The 17975-nt window shown below is 33.1% G+C and overlaps 3 protein-coding genes across 3 annotated transcripts; 2 read left to right on the top strand and 1 right to left on the bottom strand.

Annotated features, from left to right (window-relative positions):
* Positions 1-1516: 1516 nt before the first annotated feature.
* On the bottom strand, positions 1517-4927 carry LOC130968649 (AP-3 complex subunit delta). The gene has a single exon (XM_057894041.1). The coding sequence runs from the start codon at positions 4760-4762 to the stop codon at positions 1865-1867; it is 2898 nt and encodes a 965-aa protein (XP_057750024.1). The 5' UTR covers positions 4763-4927; the 3' UTR covers positions 1517-1864.
* Positions 4928-5558: 631 nt separating this feature from the next.
* On the top strand, positions 5559-8336 carry LOC130969389 (glycosyltransferase BC10-like). The gene is made up of 2 exons (XM_057895075.1): positions 5559-6298; positions 7178-8336. Exons 1-2 carry the CDS (start codon positions 5735-5737, stop codon positions 7826-7828), a joined length of 1215 nt encoding a protein of 404 aa, XP_057751058.1. The 5' UTR covers positions 5559-5734; the 3' UTR covers positions 7829-8336.
* Positions 8337-12116: 3780 nt separating this feature from the next.
* Positions 12117-14360, top strand: LOC130967122 (protein SAR DEFICIENT 1-like). The gene is made up of 6 exons (XM_057891944.1): positions 12117-12352; positions 12448-13097; positions 13173-13333; positions 13409-13603; positions 13701-13803; positions 13888-14360. The coding sequence occupies exons 1-6, from the start codon at positions 12261-12263 to the stop codon at positions 14079-14081; spliced, it is 1395 nt and encodes a 464-aa protein (XP_057747927.1). The 5' UTR covers positions 12117-12260; the 3' UTR covers positions 14082-14360.
* The last annotated feature ends 3615 nt before the right edge of the window (positions 14361-17975 follow it).

Here is a 17975-nt window from a genome sequence, read left to right on the forward strand (position 1 = left end):
GTATGGAATAGGTATGGATAAATATACAGTCGGATGACCACTACTTATTCCTGCCTCATATCCAAACAATTTTCATCAGATATTACTCATATTTACCCAAAACTTAGTCAACCGTTGAAAAATCAACTTCATTCAGAAAGAGAGAGGATGAGTCAGGTCAGGTTAAATTGTCATGGCTATATTATTGATTCTTGAAGTTGCTAATGCCTCACAGTCTCACACTACTTCACTCTTGTGGTCAACAAAATCTAAGATTGATATGATGAATCTAGCTTGTAAGAAGTTTGCTGATGGTCCACGGTAGGCATGTCACAATTGATATCCTCCTTTATACTAATAATACACTTATATTTTTATAGGTAAAGTTGTCTATTAATGAGTGAAGGAAGATAAATATACAATCTCAACGAGGGGTTCAATCATTTTAATTTTTAATGGACCTCTATTTCACCGTTTTGGTTTGTTTTATTGAATAGTGTATTGCCAATAATGCGATTAAGGGTGCATTTTTTTTATTCTTAAAAAGTGATTTTATCTTTATATAATTGAAAAAAGGGTTGAAAACTGATTTTAATAACAAAAATATTTCAAAACCGCTTTCTTTTTCCACCCAGAAAAGCTAAAAAACAAATAAAACAAACGCACCCATAACCTCCCTTGTGTGATAAGTGAGGCCTTATGTACACCCTTTTGCTTTATCGTGTAATCGTGAATGTCCTATCAACTTGGATACGATTGTACCATGACCTGACTTTGGTGCTTTAATGGGCAAACACATATTTCCCATTAATCTTTAATCACGTACAAGCCTAAAGGTTAGAAAGTGAGAAACATGCAAGCGTAAGTGCTCACCCATCATATCTACCACCTTAATGGCAGTCAAATCACTGTTAACTAACCAATTTCACTGATTGATTTAACATAACTATAGTATCGCATGTGATATATTATGAGTGATTTATAAGATACGAGTATACTTTAATAGTATGGGCATTCCTTACCTCTAGTGTGACTGTCTTTCAGAGTATACCTTATTATAATGAATTTTACCTTATGGGCATTCCTAAAATATCCTTCAATGAATTTTACATTTGATAAATAATTTAGCATCAAAACAGAATCAAACTTAATATAATTTCCAGTTTGCTCATTCATCCGTGAGTTTCCCTTCCACTAATCTCAGTGTAGTGTCCAACATCAGCAACCAAACGTTTTTCTAGAAGGTAAGGGAACAAATAATACAAACACCATTGCATCCTATCATAATTCCATAGACAGAACAAGGAAAAGAAAATAGTATAAAGGAATCGTAAGCAATTACAATAGAATAAATGAAGGATGAAAACACCACCATTGCATCTTATAGTTATAAACTTATAATAATTTCAGTGTAATAATACAAACCTCCCATGATTTCTCTAACCTGCGACTATAACAAAATTCTAGGCTCGAGATGCAAAATGGCCAAAAAACCAACTTCACAGAAGGACTAAATTGAAGACTGAGGTCAGATTAGTTTCCTAGAAAATGATACCATGCACGTTCTTTACAAATTACAAGAAAAGCAAAGATAATTCCCTCGTAGCCTTATGTATCAAGAGAAACAGAAGAGCCCAAACAACATCCAACTTGAGAACTACTTGTTAATAGGCTCATTCTGTGACATGTTGGTAGAACCAAAAAGAAAAGGAAAGAAAAGCAAAATAGTATAAAGGAATCATGTGCAATGACAAAAGGATAAAATTTAAAGAGGAATCTATCTACAGAACTAACCTAAGGGCTCAGCACAAATAATACAGTAAATAGCCTCAATCAATAAAACCAGCGGATAATAAATCAAAATCAAAATCAAAATCCTTAAATGTTACAAAAGAAAGTCTGGAATTTCGGGTGTTTGTGAGACCACGTTTAATGGTGAATTGGCTTTTTGACGAGTTTTATGCTTACCATGGCGGTGACTACTCTTTTTCTTCCTTGCCTTCTGATCATGCCCTTCCCCTTCAACAATCTTCTCTTTACCTCTTTCTCTTCTTTCTTTAACATAATCATGATCCTTGCTACTGGATCCCGGATTCTCAAGGCCAGGACCTTCTGCATCACCCAGATTTTCCTTTATTTGAGATGGAATATCTGCTGCAACTTGCTTCTTTTTCTCTTTGCGCTTGCTTGATGACTTATCCGAAGGATTACTCTGAGATGAACTTGGCTTGGTTGTACTTCCTAGCAGAATATCTTTTATAGCACCAGAAAGTGAATCATCCCTTGGCTCAGGTCTCTTGTTTGAGATTGGCAATGGCACCACATCTCCATCATCCAATTTAACTACCACAGGTCTGGGTTTAGTTTGGTTCGGTTTTTTCTTCAAAACAAGTGATTGCTCTGTCAGCTTGGCCAGCTCTGCAGCTTCATCACTATTACTGTTTGACCTTGGATCATTTGCAGGAGGATAATCATACTGAGAAATCTCATTCTTCTCTGAAGGCAGGTAATACAGTCCATGTCGCTTCCGGTGTTCAAGCAAAGATGTAGACTCATTTACTAGCCCTGATTCTTCATTCTTTAGAAGACCAGTTGAAGTTGCGTCAGAAGAAGTGCCGAACTGAGGACCTCCTATGCCAAATGAACTTGATGAAGGCAGTTCTATATCACCACATAGTGCTGATAAGTCGTCAAGGTTCTCTTTAAGATCCAAGCCATCTGGTACCGCAACTCTTCCCTGCGCACTTACCGAGACTGGACCAAGGTCTGTAACAAATGCATCACGCATCAATGTGATGATAGCTGAAACTTGAGTATCTTTCTTGTCCGCTGTGTTCGCCTTCTGGCTTGCATTATCAATTAGTTCTGCTTTAACCAACCGAACAAAGGCAAGTATGTTAGACGCTCTGTCCAGTACTTCAACATCCTGATTTGCTGTTAGGGGGCCCAAGACTAATTCAATTCGATCCAATAGGCCAAGCATATATTCGTGTGTAATTGCAGGACCCTGCGTAACAGCTGTATCAGCATTATTCTCAAAAACTGAAAGATCTTCAGGAGACTCGGTTGTGTTCCTTGGGTCAAAAGTCAAATCATCATGCTGTTCAAGATTCGAGCTTTGACATGTTGCTGATTCAGGAGCCACACTGCATCTTTTTCCAATAAACGGATCAGACTGTCCCACAACCAAATTACCATCTTCATTCTGCATAAGGTAACAATCCAGGCAAAATACCAAAACTTTAAGAGCAGAGTGGATATAAACTGCTCTTATTGATGGAGGCAATAGATTGGTTCGAGGTTGCAGAAGTGCATCGATGATCTCAAACAGATTGCCGGCGAAGTCAATATACTCCCCAGCAACCCAGGCAGCAGCGCATAATATCCTATGCAAGCACGCATTACCCAGAAATGCAGGGTCAATCAACAGATCACGAGCAACACGGACAAGCTGCAGCCTAGCATCCTTAACTCTCATACCAATATCAATAAGCTGTCGCTCTATTTCCTCACTCTCTTGGCAACTGGGAATCCTTGCCATTTCTCCAAGAAGAGACACATACCAATCGAAGTCAACAACAATCTCATACACATTCCGAGAACAAGTCGTCAAAACAGAACCCAATATCTCATTACAGAATTCCGGGTCAGATTTCAGAGCATAATTGACCAAGACCCCGGAGATCTCAGTCACATTGCTCTCAGAGACCATGGCCATCACAAGGCGCAAAGACTCGACCCTAATATTGGAATCCTCATCACTCAAGGACTTGATCACAGATTCCTTATTCTCCAAGACAGCCCACAAGTGCTTCTCGGATGCAACAGAAAGTGCCTGGAGCCCAAGATACCTAAGATTGGGATCCTCATCAACCAGCAACTCCTTGACCTTGGAAACAGCCAGCTTAATTCCAGAATCATGGTCACCCAAGCTAGTGAGCACGGTCCTAACACACTCAAACATCACCGATTTTGCCCCAGTCGCCCTCATAATCTCGCAAATCGGCTCAACAATCCTCTTGGCCAACCTTGGTTCCAGAGGAGCCAACTTCGCGAAAATCTTAAGCACCTTGATCAAAACCCAATTGTTCTTACAATCAACCAAAACCCTGTAAAACTCGGGCGCCAATGGAAGATACGACCGCGGATCCCTGGAAGCGAGCTCGCAGAAAACCCCAACAACCGCACTCACAATCTGAGGATCAGAACTCTCGAGATTCTCAACTAAACGCTTGAAGCAAACCCTAACAGCGTCAGGATACTTATCGAAAACCCTCAAAACGACGGCAATCGCCTTCTTCCTAACGAAAACCCTACCGGAGGAGAGAAGGGAGAATACCTCAGGGGTCAAATCCCTAGCGAGATCGACGGTGGCGATGCGAGAGAGGGTTTGAAGGGCGAGAGAAGCCTCGAAGGGGTTGGGGGAAGAGAGGTCCTTGCGGAGCTGGTTGGTGGTGAGGAGGAGGACGGGGGTGGCGTCATGGAAGGAGAGGGCGGCGGCATGGTAACCGACGGACTTGTGGGAGAAGCGGGAGGAGGACATGAGCTCGACGGCGTGGAAGGCGGCCCAGGAGATGTCGAGGCCGTGGATGGCGGAGAGGTAGCAGAGCTTGTGGAGGGCGGTGGACTTCGTGTGGGGATCAGTGGACTTGATCTCGCGGCGGATCTCCTCAACCGCCTTCGATATAAAGGCGGATTCGCCGATCAGCTGGAGCCTCATCCCTTTTATGAGGTCCTCCAGTGTCCTCTGGAACAGGTTCTCCATTATCGATGACCCCGCCATCGCAAATTCAATTCTATTTTATCACTGTCTCTTACGATTCCATCCTTCGTTATGGTGCCGGCATCCGCTTCTTCGATTCACACTCTCTTCTCTCTAATTCTTTCACTTCAGAGATGCTTCTTTTCTTTTCAGTTTTGTCCCAAACGAAAGAGATCAAGTTGGAGGTTGCAGAACACAACGGAGGAGGTGAGAGTACAATTTGGAGACTCAGTTTATTGGGCCGGCCCTTAATATAGAAGAGCCCAATCAAGAAACTGGCCCAAATACTTTTCTCTATGTTAAGTTATTTTGGGCCCAAAATAATGAACATTTCCGGTCTACTCTTATGGTTTATGATTTAGGAAAATTATCACTTGCTGTTATTTTACTTTAGTAATATTGTGGGATAAGTTGTAAAACATTGATTTTGACAAAAAAAAATTGTAAAAAACATTGATGAATTAAAATAGGATGAGTTTTATAGTGCCTAAATGGTCTTATTTCTTTTTTAAAGTAAAAAATAAATTATATAAAATTTAATAAATATTATTTATTTACTTTTTTTTAGTAACTTAAATAAAAAGTGATAAATACTATAGCATTCGCCTTAAAATAGATGTAAATAGATTCTTTTAACGGGTTGATTTTAATGCATGTTTTATACGGAATTTATAACTATTTTTCTTACTCTAGAAATAGAAATATACGATGCTTGATTACCGAGGAAGTGAATAAGAAAGGCTATTATTATTTTATTGATACTGTATATGAAGATTAGAATAAGGTTAGGAGGTGAAGTCAAGTAGAAATACTATGGTTTGAAAGTGAATTCAAGTATCTAGATGAGTTGCTTTGCTCATATCCGGTCAAGTCTGATGGTTATACTTATTGTATTTGTATGTAGACCCGTCCACCACCAACATCCTATTTCTCTGTGTTCTGATCCCTTTTTCTATTCCTTGCTGCTAATAATAAAAGTCAATCAATAAAAGTATGAAGAATGATAATAAGCAGCATGATCAGCACGAGCAAGAACGTCGTTCCCCTGCAGCAGCAGTAGCAGCATATGTGAGGTTGTTTTTGAGTGCACAACAACTCCATCTATTCAACTTGTTTTCCCATCTTCTTCTCTTGGCCTTTGGATTCATCATAGGGATCACACTCGCTTTCTCTCTCAACCGGCAGCAGCTCCTTCTCCCTTCTAATAACAATAATCCTGTTTCTGTCAATAACAATAGTCAAAGCGGGATCAAGAGAGATGGGTTGGGGAGTTTCTTGATGGCAGGAAAGGAGGCAATAATGCATGACATGAGCGACGATGAGTTGTTGTGGAGAGCTTCCATGGTTCCCAAGATTCGGGAAGTGCCACTCAGAATCAAGCCAAAGGTAGCGTTCATGTTCTTGACGAAAGGACCTCTGTATTTGGGTCCACTGTGGGAGAGATTCTTCAAAGGAAACGAAGGCTTCTATTCAATCTACATCCACTCCCATCCTTCTTTCAATGCTTCTTCAGTCCCCAAAACCTCCGTTTTTTATGGCCGCAGAATTCCAAGCAAGGTCAGTCCTCATACTCTTTATTCAATAATCCTTCATCAAATTCAATAATAATCATAATTCATAATACCATCGTTAATTGTTTTCTGGCAACGTACTCAAAGGGCAAGATACGATTGATTGCAAAATGCAAGCACGTCGGCTCCATTTTTAGGACACTAGTCTAATTAATTACACATCTGTCATTATCTTATAACAAATAATTGCTTCCTATAATAAATTTAAAAACGAGCAATGTTGGGCAGCACCTGTCCGAATGAACCCTAGAACTAGAAGCCACTTCTTAGTTCTTTATTTAATAGCTACCTAAATTTCCAATTAGAGTTGAACACGTACATTATTAAGAGTATAGTAATCTGCGACGTACGTCAGAGGCTAACATTCGGGGTCAGCATACTTGTTAATCGAGGATTCCGTGAGAGATTAAGCCATCAGCGGATACCACCTAACCCTCCCATACCTTTAAATAGCAATTAGCAAGCCCTCTATTCCTTATAAGTTTATTCAGGACATTTACTTAATTACTCCTGATTCCCTTGTCTTTCTCGTCAGAGCTGCTTAGTTGCTTCAAGAGGTGAGCACACGCACGCACTTGATCATTAGCTATACTTTTCTTTGATTCCACTCCTTTTGATTTGTATAGTTTGGAGAAAAAATAAAAAAATTCCATTCTCTTCGGTTTCCACACACTAAAACCACATGATTTTTCATAATTCCATTATTCTTCCTACTTTGGCATGTGATGCTGTATTTGAGAGCCACAAAAGTGAAAATGCAAAAAGAGGAAAGAATAACTATTACAGAGTAACGTATTTATTATAGAAACTTAGGGGAATACACAAGCTTAAGGTATGCTAATTAATCCTGAAAACATGATGGCAGGGGGTAAGGTGGGGTGACTTCAACATGGTAGATGCAGAGAGGCGTCTACTAGCAAATGCACTGCTGGACATGTCGAACCAACGCTTCGTTCTTGTATCGGAGTCGTGCATCCCTCTCTTCAACTTCTCAACCGTTTATGGGTATCTCATGAACTCATCCAAGACATTTGTGGAAGCCTACGATCTTGCGGGGCCCGTGGGGAGGGGCAGGTACTCCCAAAGGATGAGGCCACTGATCAAGCCGTCTCAGTGGAGAAAGGGGTCCCAGTGGTTCCAGATAGACCGTGCCCTGGCACTGGAAGTGGTCTCGGACCGCCAGTACTACCCGGTGTTCAAGAAGCACTGCAGGTACGGCGGCTGCATTGCCGACGAGCACTATTTGCCCACTCTTGTTAGCATCAAGTTCTGGAGGAGGAATGCCAACAGGACTTTGACTTGGGTTGATTGGTCAAAGGGCGGGTCCCATCCATCCAGGTACATGAGAAGCGATGTCACTGTTTCGTTCTTGAAGAGACTAAGGCATGGAACCAGATGCCGCTACAATGGCAAGACCACCAATGTTTGCCACTTGTTTGCAAGGAAGTTCATGCCTCACTCTCTCGATAGATTGCTAAGGTTTGCTCCCCGCTTAATGCACTTCCATTCTTCTTGATCCTTTTTTATTTGTAATTCATTATCATTGTAACATGTTATTACGGAGAAAGCGCCTCATAGTTTCACTTCTGTTTCCTTTCATATATATATAAATATAAATATAACGAGTTAAGAACCATCGCTATCAGTTTTGTACTATATGCGCACTCTGCGGCTCTGCCCTTTTTCGCCGAAAATGTTGTGTGGCCATTGGCCAAAAGCAAAAGAGTAGTTGAATTGAATGAGGGGGCTACCTGGCCCCTTAAATAAAACAAACAAGACGTGTTATGTTCTTCATTATCGCTTGAACTGAAAATTACAGTTAAAACTAACAAATTTTTTTTATAAGTTCAATGCAATAATAAGTCAGTCAAAATCAAGTTAGCTCTCTTTTTGTTCCTTTTTGTGAAAGGGCCGCGTTGAGCGTGTGCTACGTGGCCTACCCACTCTGTCGTTGAACAATTTACCAAGGAGCAATGCCATATTTTCTACTACTATTTCTCATCATCAACCGAGTACACCACTCGCTTTTGCACTTTTAGTTCTTCTCCATTATTACTGTAGGCAATGCATACATCTACAGATATCAAAGGTTTCTGGTCCTACATACCTAAAGTCTAGTATAATTAGAAATAAAAATGCTATTTGGACACTAAAATCAACTATCAATGTATTTATATATAAATACATGTGTGATTTAATTTATTTTCAATATATATTTGTATTTTAATATGTAATTTGTTGATTTTGATGTACATATAACATTATTCAATTGAAAAAATAATAATAATTGAATCTCTTGAAAGGATATATCTAAAATAAGCATAATAATTTTGTATTTATTAGATGTGTCATATTTTTATAAACTATTAAATTTTATTAAATATAAATCAAAAGCTAATATAAAAAAAGAATATTAATAGACGATAATAAATATAGAATATACTAGACGACATTAATACATAAATAAATAAATAATTATTATAAATAATATTTTAAATAAAAATATAATCTTTTATTTTTAAATAAATATAAAATATGTAAATACAAAAATATTTTATTTATTAGGATCAATTATCATGCAATAAATTTTGTAATATTAAAAAATTATATTAAAATAATAGTCTAAACTGTAACATAAAAATATAAAATAATTAAATTTTATTTTAATATTATGACAAATATTAAATTATTATATTAAAATGTTATTAACTGATTAGTTTGTTATAAATGTTATTATATAATACAATTATTATTAAAATAAATACTCAACAAATTTTTATTTTAATAAAAATTAAAATACAAATTATTATTTTCAATTTAAAATAACAAAAAATTCACCATGATTTATATTTTATTTTTTAAAACGAATACCCATCAAATTTTTTTTTTTATTTTGAAAAGAAAAATAAAAATTTCACCCATTGATTTTTGTTTTATAACTTACCCTTTATATTTTGATAAAACTTCAAAAAATTTCATATTTTTGTATTTTACAAAAAAGTCTCCGATATATTAAAAAATTGCCACATAAAGTATGTACAAATATTATTTCTTAAGTTACTAAAAACAATAAAAGACAAATACTATTGAGTCCCTTCAACATATATTGTAGAAAAAGTAATAAAAATGAAAATAATAGATTAAAAAACAAATGAATAATATTAGCAATATATTAAATAGTAGTGGAGTATTTTATTCTATTTTGTTAGGAAATTAATTTTATTTTTAATCAATAATTAACCGATAAAATAGTAAATTGATAAAAAAATTAAAACTAATATTAATAATTATTAATTAAAAATTATTAATTCTCAATTTTTATTTTTATATTTATTGTGATATTTTTGTATCCATCGATGAAATTAAGAATTAACACATTTTTATACTATAATTACTTAATTAAAATTTTTCAGCTATAAAAATTTAATAAAAAAAATCAACAAGAAGAATCATTAATCATAAGAAAATTGAAAAATCAGTTTATAAATATTTTTATTTTGAAGTTTAAAATATTATTTTAATATAATTTTTAATATTCAAAAAATTTTATTACATGATAATTGATCTTAATAAATAAAATATTTTTTATATTTATATATTTTATATTTATTATTTAAAAATAAAATATTATATTTTTTATTTAAAATATTATATATTAAAAAATATTTAATTACTTATTTATTTATGTATTAATAACGTCTAGTATATTCTATATTAAAAATAGTATATTCTATATCTATTATAATCTATTAATATTCTTTTTTTATATTAACTTTTAATTTATATTTAATAAATTTAATAATTTATAAAAATGTAACACATTTAATAAACATATCTACTGAAAATTTAATAATTTGTAAAAATGTAACACATTCAATAGATATATCTACTGAAAATAATTTATAAAAATTTAATGCTTAAAATTTAATATTTTTTATTGTGTTTATTTTACACATATACTTTGTTTCGGATTGAATTATTTCTCTGACAAATGTATGAATAAAAGAATGAAGACTTTATTTGAATAGAAGTATATATCTACTGTATTATTTATATTCCATTATTAATTAATGTGTCTTAAATAATTAAAAAAAATCCACCTTTAAGTTAGTACAATGTAATTATCTTCATAGCAACACGAGAATAATCGTCGGTAAAATGAGCTCGAACAGCGTATTGTTGAGAACAAACGCGCATTGGATCCTTCCTAGAAGCATGTGGTTTGACTAAACTGGTAAACGCAAAAACATATATAAAAGAAAGCAAATTTTAGGAAATTTACTAGATTATACATAAGGCAGTAAAAACAATTTTTATAATCTTTCTCCTTGTATTTGCCGTCGTACTTTGGTGCTACTCTCTGCTTATTAGTTATTACAAAGTAAAAAAATAATAATAATATTAAGATGACAAAAAAAATCAAAATTTATTTTATTTAATATTTATTAATTATTACAATATTAAATAATATAAATTATAATAATTAACAAATATTAAATAAAATAGATTTTGTTATTTTTTATTAATTTTTTATTATCAAACATTTAAAAAATAAATAAATAAACTGCTTATTATCGTTTTGTTTTACATGGTATGCAACTAAAAAGATCATTGTATGCTTTATTAGATGTGAAATAAATATAAAAAAAGACCACAATTGTGTTTTTATACGAGATGTTTAAACAACATTTCCTCTTTTCTATTTAAAGAATATATGTTCGTTTCTTTTGCAAAATTAAAATGACTAACCTACTTTTAATTTACTTGACCTAAATATCTTTCAATAATTATTATAATATAATTATATATAAATTAGTGATAATTGTTTGATAATAATAATAATAATACATATTTATTATTATTAATTGGTTGATTTAAATATAACATAAAACATATAATTATTTTTCTGATTTAAACAGTAATATTTGTTTTTAATATTTTATCAATTATTAATCATCAAATATATAAAGATTTTAAGTGAAGTACTTTTATAACAAGTTAAAATATTTTATATTATGTGATGAAATATTAAAAGTAAATAACTTTTATTACAATAATGAATATATATTTTACATTATTATTATTTAAATCAACCAAATAATTACTACTAATTTATATATATACCTATAATAACTAGGCAAGGATATTTTGATCGAATAAATTAAAAAATATATTATTTTAATTTTATAAGAATTGATTATAAAAAGAAAATATCTTGTAAATAAATGTCATTTTCTCGTAAGAAAACAAACATAACTTATAAGTCATCACATCAAATAACTAACACGTACACTTGACTTGATCACAATTAGTGCTCCGAATCAAAAGATTAATCCTCTTTTGGTGATGGTACCTCTCACTCCATGCATAAAGATATAAGGGATGATTATTGACGGTATCGGCGGCCACTTTTCACTTTTAGCAAGCAATAATCTGCTATGAATCTGATGGTATCAGATTACATGTGATTATGTGAATGCTGGTGCCAGTTCAATTTCAATCCTTATAACTCTCTGGGTCCTACACTTTTACCAACCTTTCATGATTTGCCTAGCTTACTTGATGATTTTTAATTTCTCATATACACATACATACATATAGTAATAGGAAAATATTTGAGGTTGACTTTTGAAGCGAGTGTTAGAGTCAAAGTCTTTTTACATGGTAGGACGGATACGCATTCTAGGTAGCTAATTTTCTTCGCTATTTCCTCCGATATTCCAAGAACCTGCTTCTACTATTTCACAATAATTCTGTCCGGTATATATAGAAATATACTCAAACTCTCTCTTTCAGTTCTCATCCACACATACACCTTATTGCTTCATCTATTCTCTTCCATTCCAATATTTCCCCACATACATCACTGCAATCTGTCTCTAATTCTCTCCAGTATATTTATATATATTCCTGGTGTTGAGAAGAAATAATAATAATAATCGTCATCAATGGCGGCTAAACGGTTGTTTGATGATTCTGATAGAGATGCAGAAGAGGCAAGCGACAAACGCATGAGACCGAATAGGCCTTCTCTTGCTTCGTATGTTTATTTATTTATTTATTAGATTGAATTGAATAACATGTTTGATGAAGTGAAGTTAATTAATAATTAGTAATTGTTAATTGTTGGCACAGGATAATAGGGGAAGCAGTAAGGGTGAAAAACATGCAGAACCTGTTGTCAGGGTTGGAACCTTTGCTAAGAAAAGTGGTAAATGAAGAGGTGGAAAGAGTCATAATAAGACACCGTCATGGAAGTAACTACACGCGTTCTCCTTCACTGAGAATTGAAGCGGCATCATCGTCATCATCGGAGCAACCACCGAAGTTGCAACTCATGTTCACAAACGAACTTTCCCTGCCCATATTCACCTCAAGCAGAATACTCGACGCACAAGGGAACCCCATGCAAGTGATTCTTGTTGACAAAACCAACAATGATCAAATGGTTCGAACAAGCCTTCCCTATCCCATAAAGCTAGAGCTGGTGGTTCTTGATGGTGATTTTCCCGGCGAAGAATCGTGGTGGAGCAGCGAGCAGTTTAACAGGCATATAGTGAAGGAGAGAACAGGGAAGAGGCCCTTGCTTAGCGGAGAATTGAACCTCACCATGAGGGATGGCATTGCACCCATGAATGGGGAGATTGAGTTTACCGATAACTCTAGCTGGATCCGTAGCAGAAAGTTCAGAGTTGCTGTCAGGGTTGCTCCCAACCAACAAGGTGCTATCAGAATTCGTGAAGGCATCACTCAAGCCTTCATAGTTAAGGATCACCGTGGTGAATGTGAGTTCTTACTCCATCCTCTTTCTATTTCCCTTCTCAAAAAGAATTTGTGTGCTAATATAATTCTTGTGTTAGTGTACAAAAAGCATCACCCACCAATGTTGGAGGACCAAGTGTGGCGCCTAGAAAAGATCGGGAAAGACGGAGCTTTCCACAAAAAACTCTCAGCGGAGGGGATTAATACAGTCCAAGAATTCCTCAAGTTATCCGTTGTTGATCCTCAAATGCTTAGAAAGGTATAACAATATTCATTATTGTCAAATTAATATTTACATGGATGAATTAATGAGTAGTATTATGTGTACGATCAGATATTAGGGATTGGGATGTCGGAGAAAATGTGGGAAGCGACAATAAAGCATGCAAAGACATGTAAAATGGGCAACAAAGTGTATATGTACAGTCATGCTAATTATACCATCTATCTGAGTCCTATATGCCAGTTGATTAGAGCTGATATCAATGGCCAAATCCTGCAAGGCCGAGACCTAAACACCTACAATAGGGTATGCATATCTATCTAATTAATTAATTATATATATTATCAAGAAAGTGTTTTAATTTATTCTTGGACTTTGATTTGATCCTATAATTCGCCTGCAGGGGTATTTAGAGAAAATGGTGAGCGAAGCATATAGCAGATGGAACGAGTTGGAGGAAATTGATCAAGCCGTTTTGAATGATAACGTTGCTTTGTTAACACAAGGTATGTTGATGACCTGGCATTTTACAATTAGATAAGTCTTTCATGGATTCAAACTGATTTAATCAATGTATATGACTGAAATAGGAGGGGAGCAATTTGCAAACAACCATGAAGCAGCAGCAGCTACACTTGAATATGATGAAAGCAAGTATTTTGGCTATGTGCCAAGCAGTAGCCATAGCCATAATAATGAGTTGCCAGACTGGGAACTGAATGCCATGGCTTACGGCTTCTCAAAGACTGGAGCTTCAACTTCTGATTCTGAGTGGCCCAATTGATATTTGACTTTGGACCCCTACCTACTGTATATATGCAACTTCTTTAGCAATTCAGTAGTAACCAGTAAGAAGTTTTGAAACCCATAAAAAAACTAGTGTCTAGGTTTAGTTGGACTAGCTTGGGTGGTTCAACACTTCAACCTGCCCTTATTGGGCCAGTGTTGCACTCCCTCTCTAACCCAAGCCCAAGCAAAAGGATAAACTGACTTGTGTCCAGCATCAGTGATAGTCTAAGTCTAAGTTTTGACTCTTGATTATGAACCAGTATTTAATTTGTCATGTTGCAATTGTCCTTCTTCCTGATCTTTTTAATGACATTGCTTATTAACATTTAAACCCATAACAGATATAGTTAAGAGTATTTTCAATTGAGGATTTTTAGAGTATTATTTTTGATATTTTTAAGAAGTGAATTGATTTAAAATTAAAATTTATATTAAAATTGATTTATAAAATAAAATTGGTATAATTTTAGAGATATAATATCATCTTAATGAAAAATTAATAAAATTTTGTCATTCGTACGATTATATTGATAAAATAATTATAAATAATATAAAATTTTAACTAAATTAAGATTAAATATTAGAAGAATAAATTTTATTTTTAATTTTAAATTATTATTTATGACATATATTAGTACAAATATTATTATAGAATCCAAAATAAAAATTGAAATCAGAATTAATATTAAAAATGCTCTAAGATTTTTAAATTTTGATTTTGAGATCCAGGAGTATTTTAAAATTAACTTCAATGTATACCAAAACAGAAAAAATAAATTGTCTTAAAACAAATTAAATCTAATCTAATAAGATTATAACATAAAATGCGAGACATGGACGCAGTTCAATATGTGAAGTGGCACTAAGAGAAAGATTTTAAATATCTAATATCTATTCATTAACACTTTGTTTGAATACAAGATAAAAAATGTGAGTAAAGAAAATGGAAAAAAAATAAAAGAAAAGAAAATAAAAAAATTGATTTTTTTTATATTGTTTGAATGAAGAGAAAATGGATGAAAAAAAGGTAGGAAAATTTTTTTATTTGAATAAAAAAAAAGTAAAGAGAGAGAAAATTATAACCAAATAAAATTATATTAATACCCTAATTTATATTATATGTAAATTATAATATATTAAAGTATTTAAATTATTTTTTTAATAAAAAAAAGTGATTCTAATTGTATTTTAAAATTTTAATGTATTATCATTATTAACAATACTATTTTTTTAAATTAATTTTTTTTATTTTCAATTAAATGTTATCAATTTTGTTTTGCATTTTAACAGTGGGCATAGTAGTAATTTTACCTTTATTTTAAAACTTTCGGTGATTTTCTTCCCAGGTTTGGAAAGAAAACTTAGACGTGGACTTCACTTGTTTTCCTTTTCCATCCATTTTCTATGCTCATCCAATCAAAGAAAAACTTCATTTTCCATCAATTTTTTTTCCTTATATTTTTTTTCTTCTCATTTCTATTGATCCAAACATAGTGTAAAAGAAGATTTTAGTAATAGAATTCCTACTCATCTTCAACGAGAGTAATTCACAGTGAAAGTTCATATAGTGATCTTTTTTTCTCATGATAATATATGCTTTTTTTTTCAGTTTCTTTTTCCATCCTCTTTGTTTTGCTCTTCTTTCAATATCTTCATTAATTTTTATTTAATTCTATCTTCTCTCTTCTAACATTTTTTTTTGTGAAAAAGTATATGGAACCAAGAGATTATCAGCAAAAAACTAAACAAAATCACATTAATTTATATTAATAATTAATTTTAAAATTTTTTAAATTCAAAATTTAAAAAATTTAAATTTGATTAAGTAAACCTAATTAAAACCTATAAAAACTTTCCTCTTCTCTCTCACATTAACCTACATACCTCCAACAATCACACATACAGACCTCTTTCTCTCACCGTCAGGCCCTCTTCGCCTCTCCAACATAACCCACTCTTCTTCTATCACCGACATCTGTCTCGTCGAATTTGCCACCGTCGACAAGAACCGCTTCCATTTCGTGAACCAGATGTGTTATCAGAGCCGCCGTTGCAGTTGGAGTTGAACTTGAGCTCAATCCCTAAGGCGGCGGCGATTTCGAAGGCGGGGGGACAGCCGGAGAAGCCATGGAGGCGGTGGCGGGCGTGGAGGGAGGAGGCGACGGAGGAAGAATTCCTTACAACCAGTGCGTCTCTTGGCGTCACCATTCCGGCATCACTATGGTCTAAAACAAGGGGTTAGTTAGTTACGCCAATTTCTAGTTCTAGATTTCTAGGTGTTTGTGATAATTCCCAAAGTTGAAAATTGAAGTATATATGTTCTTGCTTTTGAAGGTGGACTTGGTTGAAGGGTATTATGATGCAGGTGATCATGTGAAGTTTGGATTGCCAATGGCTTTCACAGTAGTCGCACGGTAGCAGCATCATCAGGATGTTGCTCTCTGCGTTTTAGGATATTAGGTGCCGTTTTGATGATTAAAAAGACTGCAAACTACACAATTACAGAAATATAAAAAAAATATTCATTTAATATGAAAAAAACATCCTAATACTTAACAAAAGAAATATCCAGTTATATTTTAGTAAAAATAATTAAATATCTATAAAATTTAAAAAAATATGAAATTCTTAAAAAAATAGAGACATTCATATTTGCAATATAAAAAAATTCGAAAAATATATAAAAGAACATCTATTTAGTATGAAAAAGAAACATTCTGATACTTAACAGAAGAAACATTCATATATATTAACTCGTAGAGATTTTAGATTCACCCAAAGATATTTGACTGATTTTTGGCTAATATCCTTTTGGTTCCCTAACATTATTCTTTTTCTATTTGTTCTAATGATTCAATCACACTCTTCATTTATCGTCATTACTGTATTGTATATTGATATATTTTTTTGTTCAAACACAAGATTCTGTTTAGGGGTGTATATGGTTTGACTCGATCCGAAAATTCGGTCTAATTCCAAATATTTTAAGAATTAATTTGGTGTGATTTCACCGAGTCGAGAGTCGGACAAGAATCTCAAAAATAGATTCAGTCATTATTTTGAATTGAGTTCGGATCAAGGCAAATCCAACTTCACCCGGTTCATGTGCACCCTAAGAAAACTAAAAAACATATATATATATATATATATGTTTTAAATTAATTTTAATATTATGTTATATTAATTATAAATTTATTATTTTATTTTTAATCACACTTGTTGAATTAAAAAATAAATAAAAAAACATATAAATTAGAATTTATAAACAAATTCAAATTTGAATATAGATATCAACTTTTCAGTAACAAATTTCTTCTTTATAAATAAGTGTATCATAAATTAAGTTTCTTTATATATAAAATAAGTTTTGTTATAAATTATTGTTAAAATTTTAAAGATTTAATTTAAATCTAGTATAATTGTGGCTCGAAAATATTTAGGTTTTATTGGATTTAAAATTAAATTATGGTCTAAAAAATAGACCCAATATATATTTAGAATTGAGTTTGAATCAGAACAAATCCAGTTTCACCCGACTTATAAACACTCTAATTTTGCTTTTTTTTTTGTCTTTATTCATCTTTTAAACTATTACAAGCATGCAGATATAGATACCGCTATTGATCATTTTATTATGCTGAAACAAATTTTTATTTATCTAATTTATATAATTTAATATATTTATATAATTTCGACTAATACAGCAATATGTATCCTTTTATATATACACATTCATCCTATATCCTTAAGGCACACCCAGTTTTTGTCCTTTCTACCCTTTCATCTCCCCCCCACCCCCCACACACATCTCATTTATTTATTAGTCCTCTTAGAGTATCAGTTATTTCGTCGAATATTATGATTAGCCGATCTCAAATACCATTCTTGT

This window comes from Arachis stenosperma, chromosome 3, assembly GCF_014773155.1.
Source record: "Arachis stenosperma cultivar V10309 chromosome 3, arast.V10309.gnm1.PFL2, whole genome shotgun sequence".
NCBI lineage: Eukaryota > Viridiplantae > Streptophyta > Magnoliopsida > Fabales > Fabaceae > Arachis > Arachis stenosperma.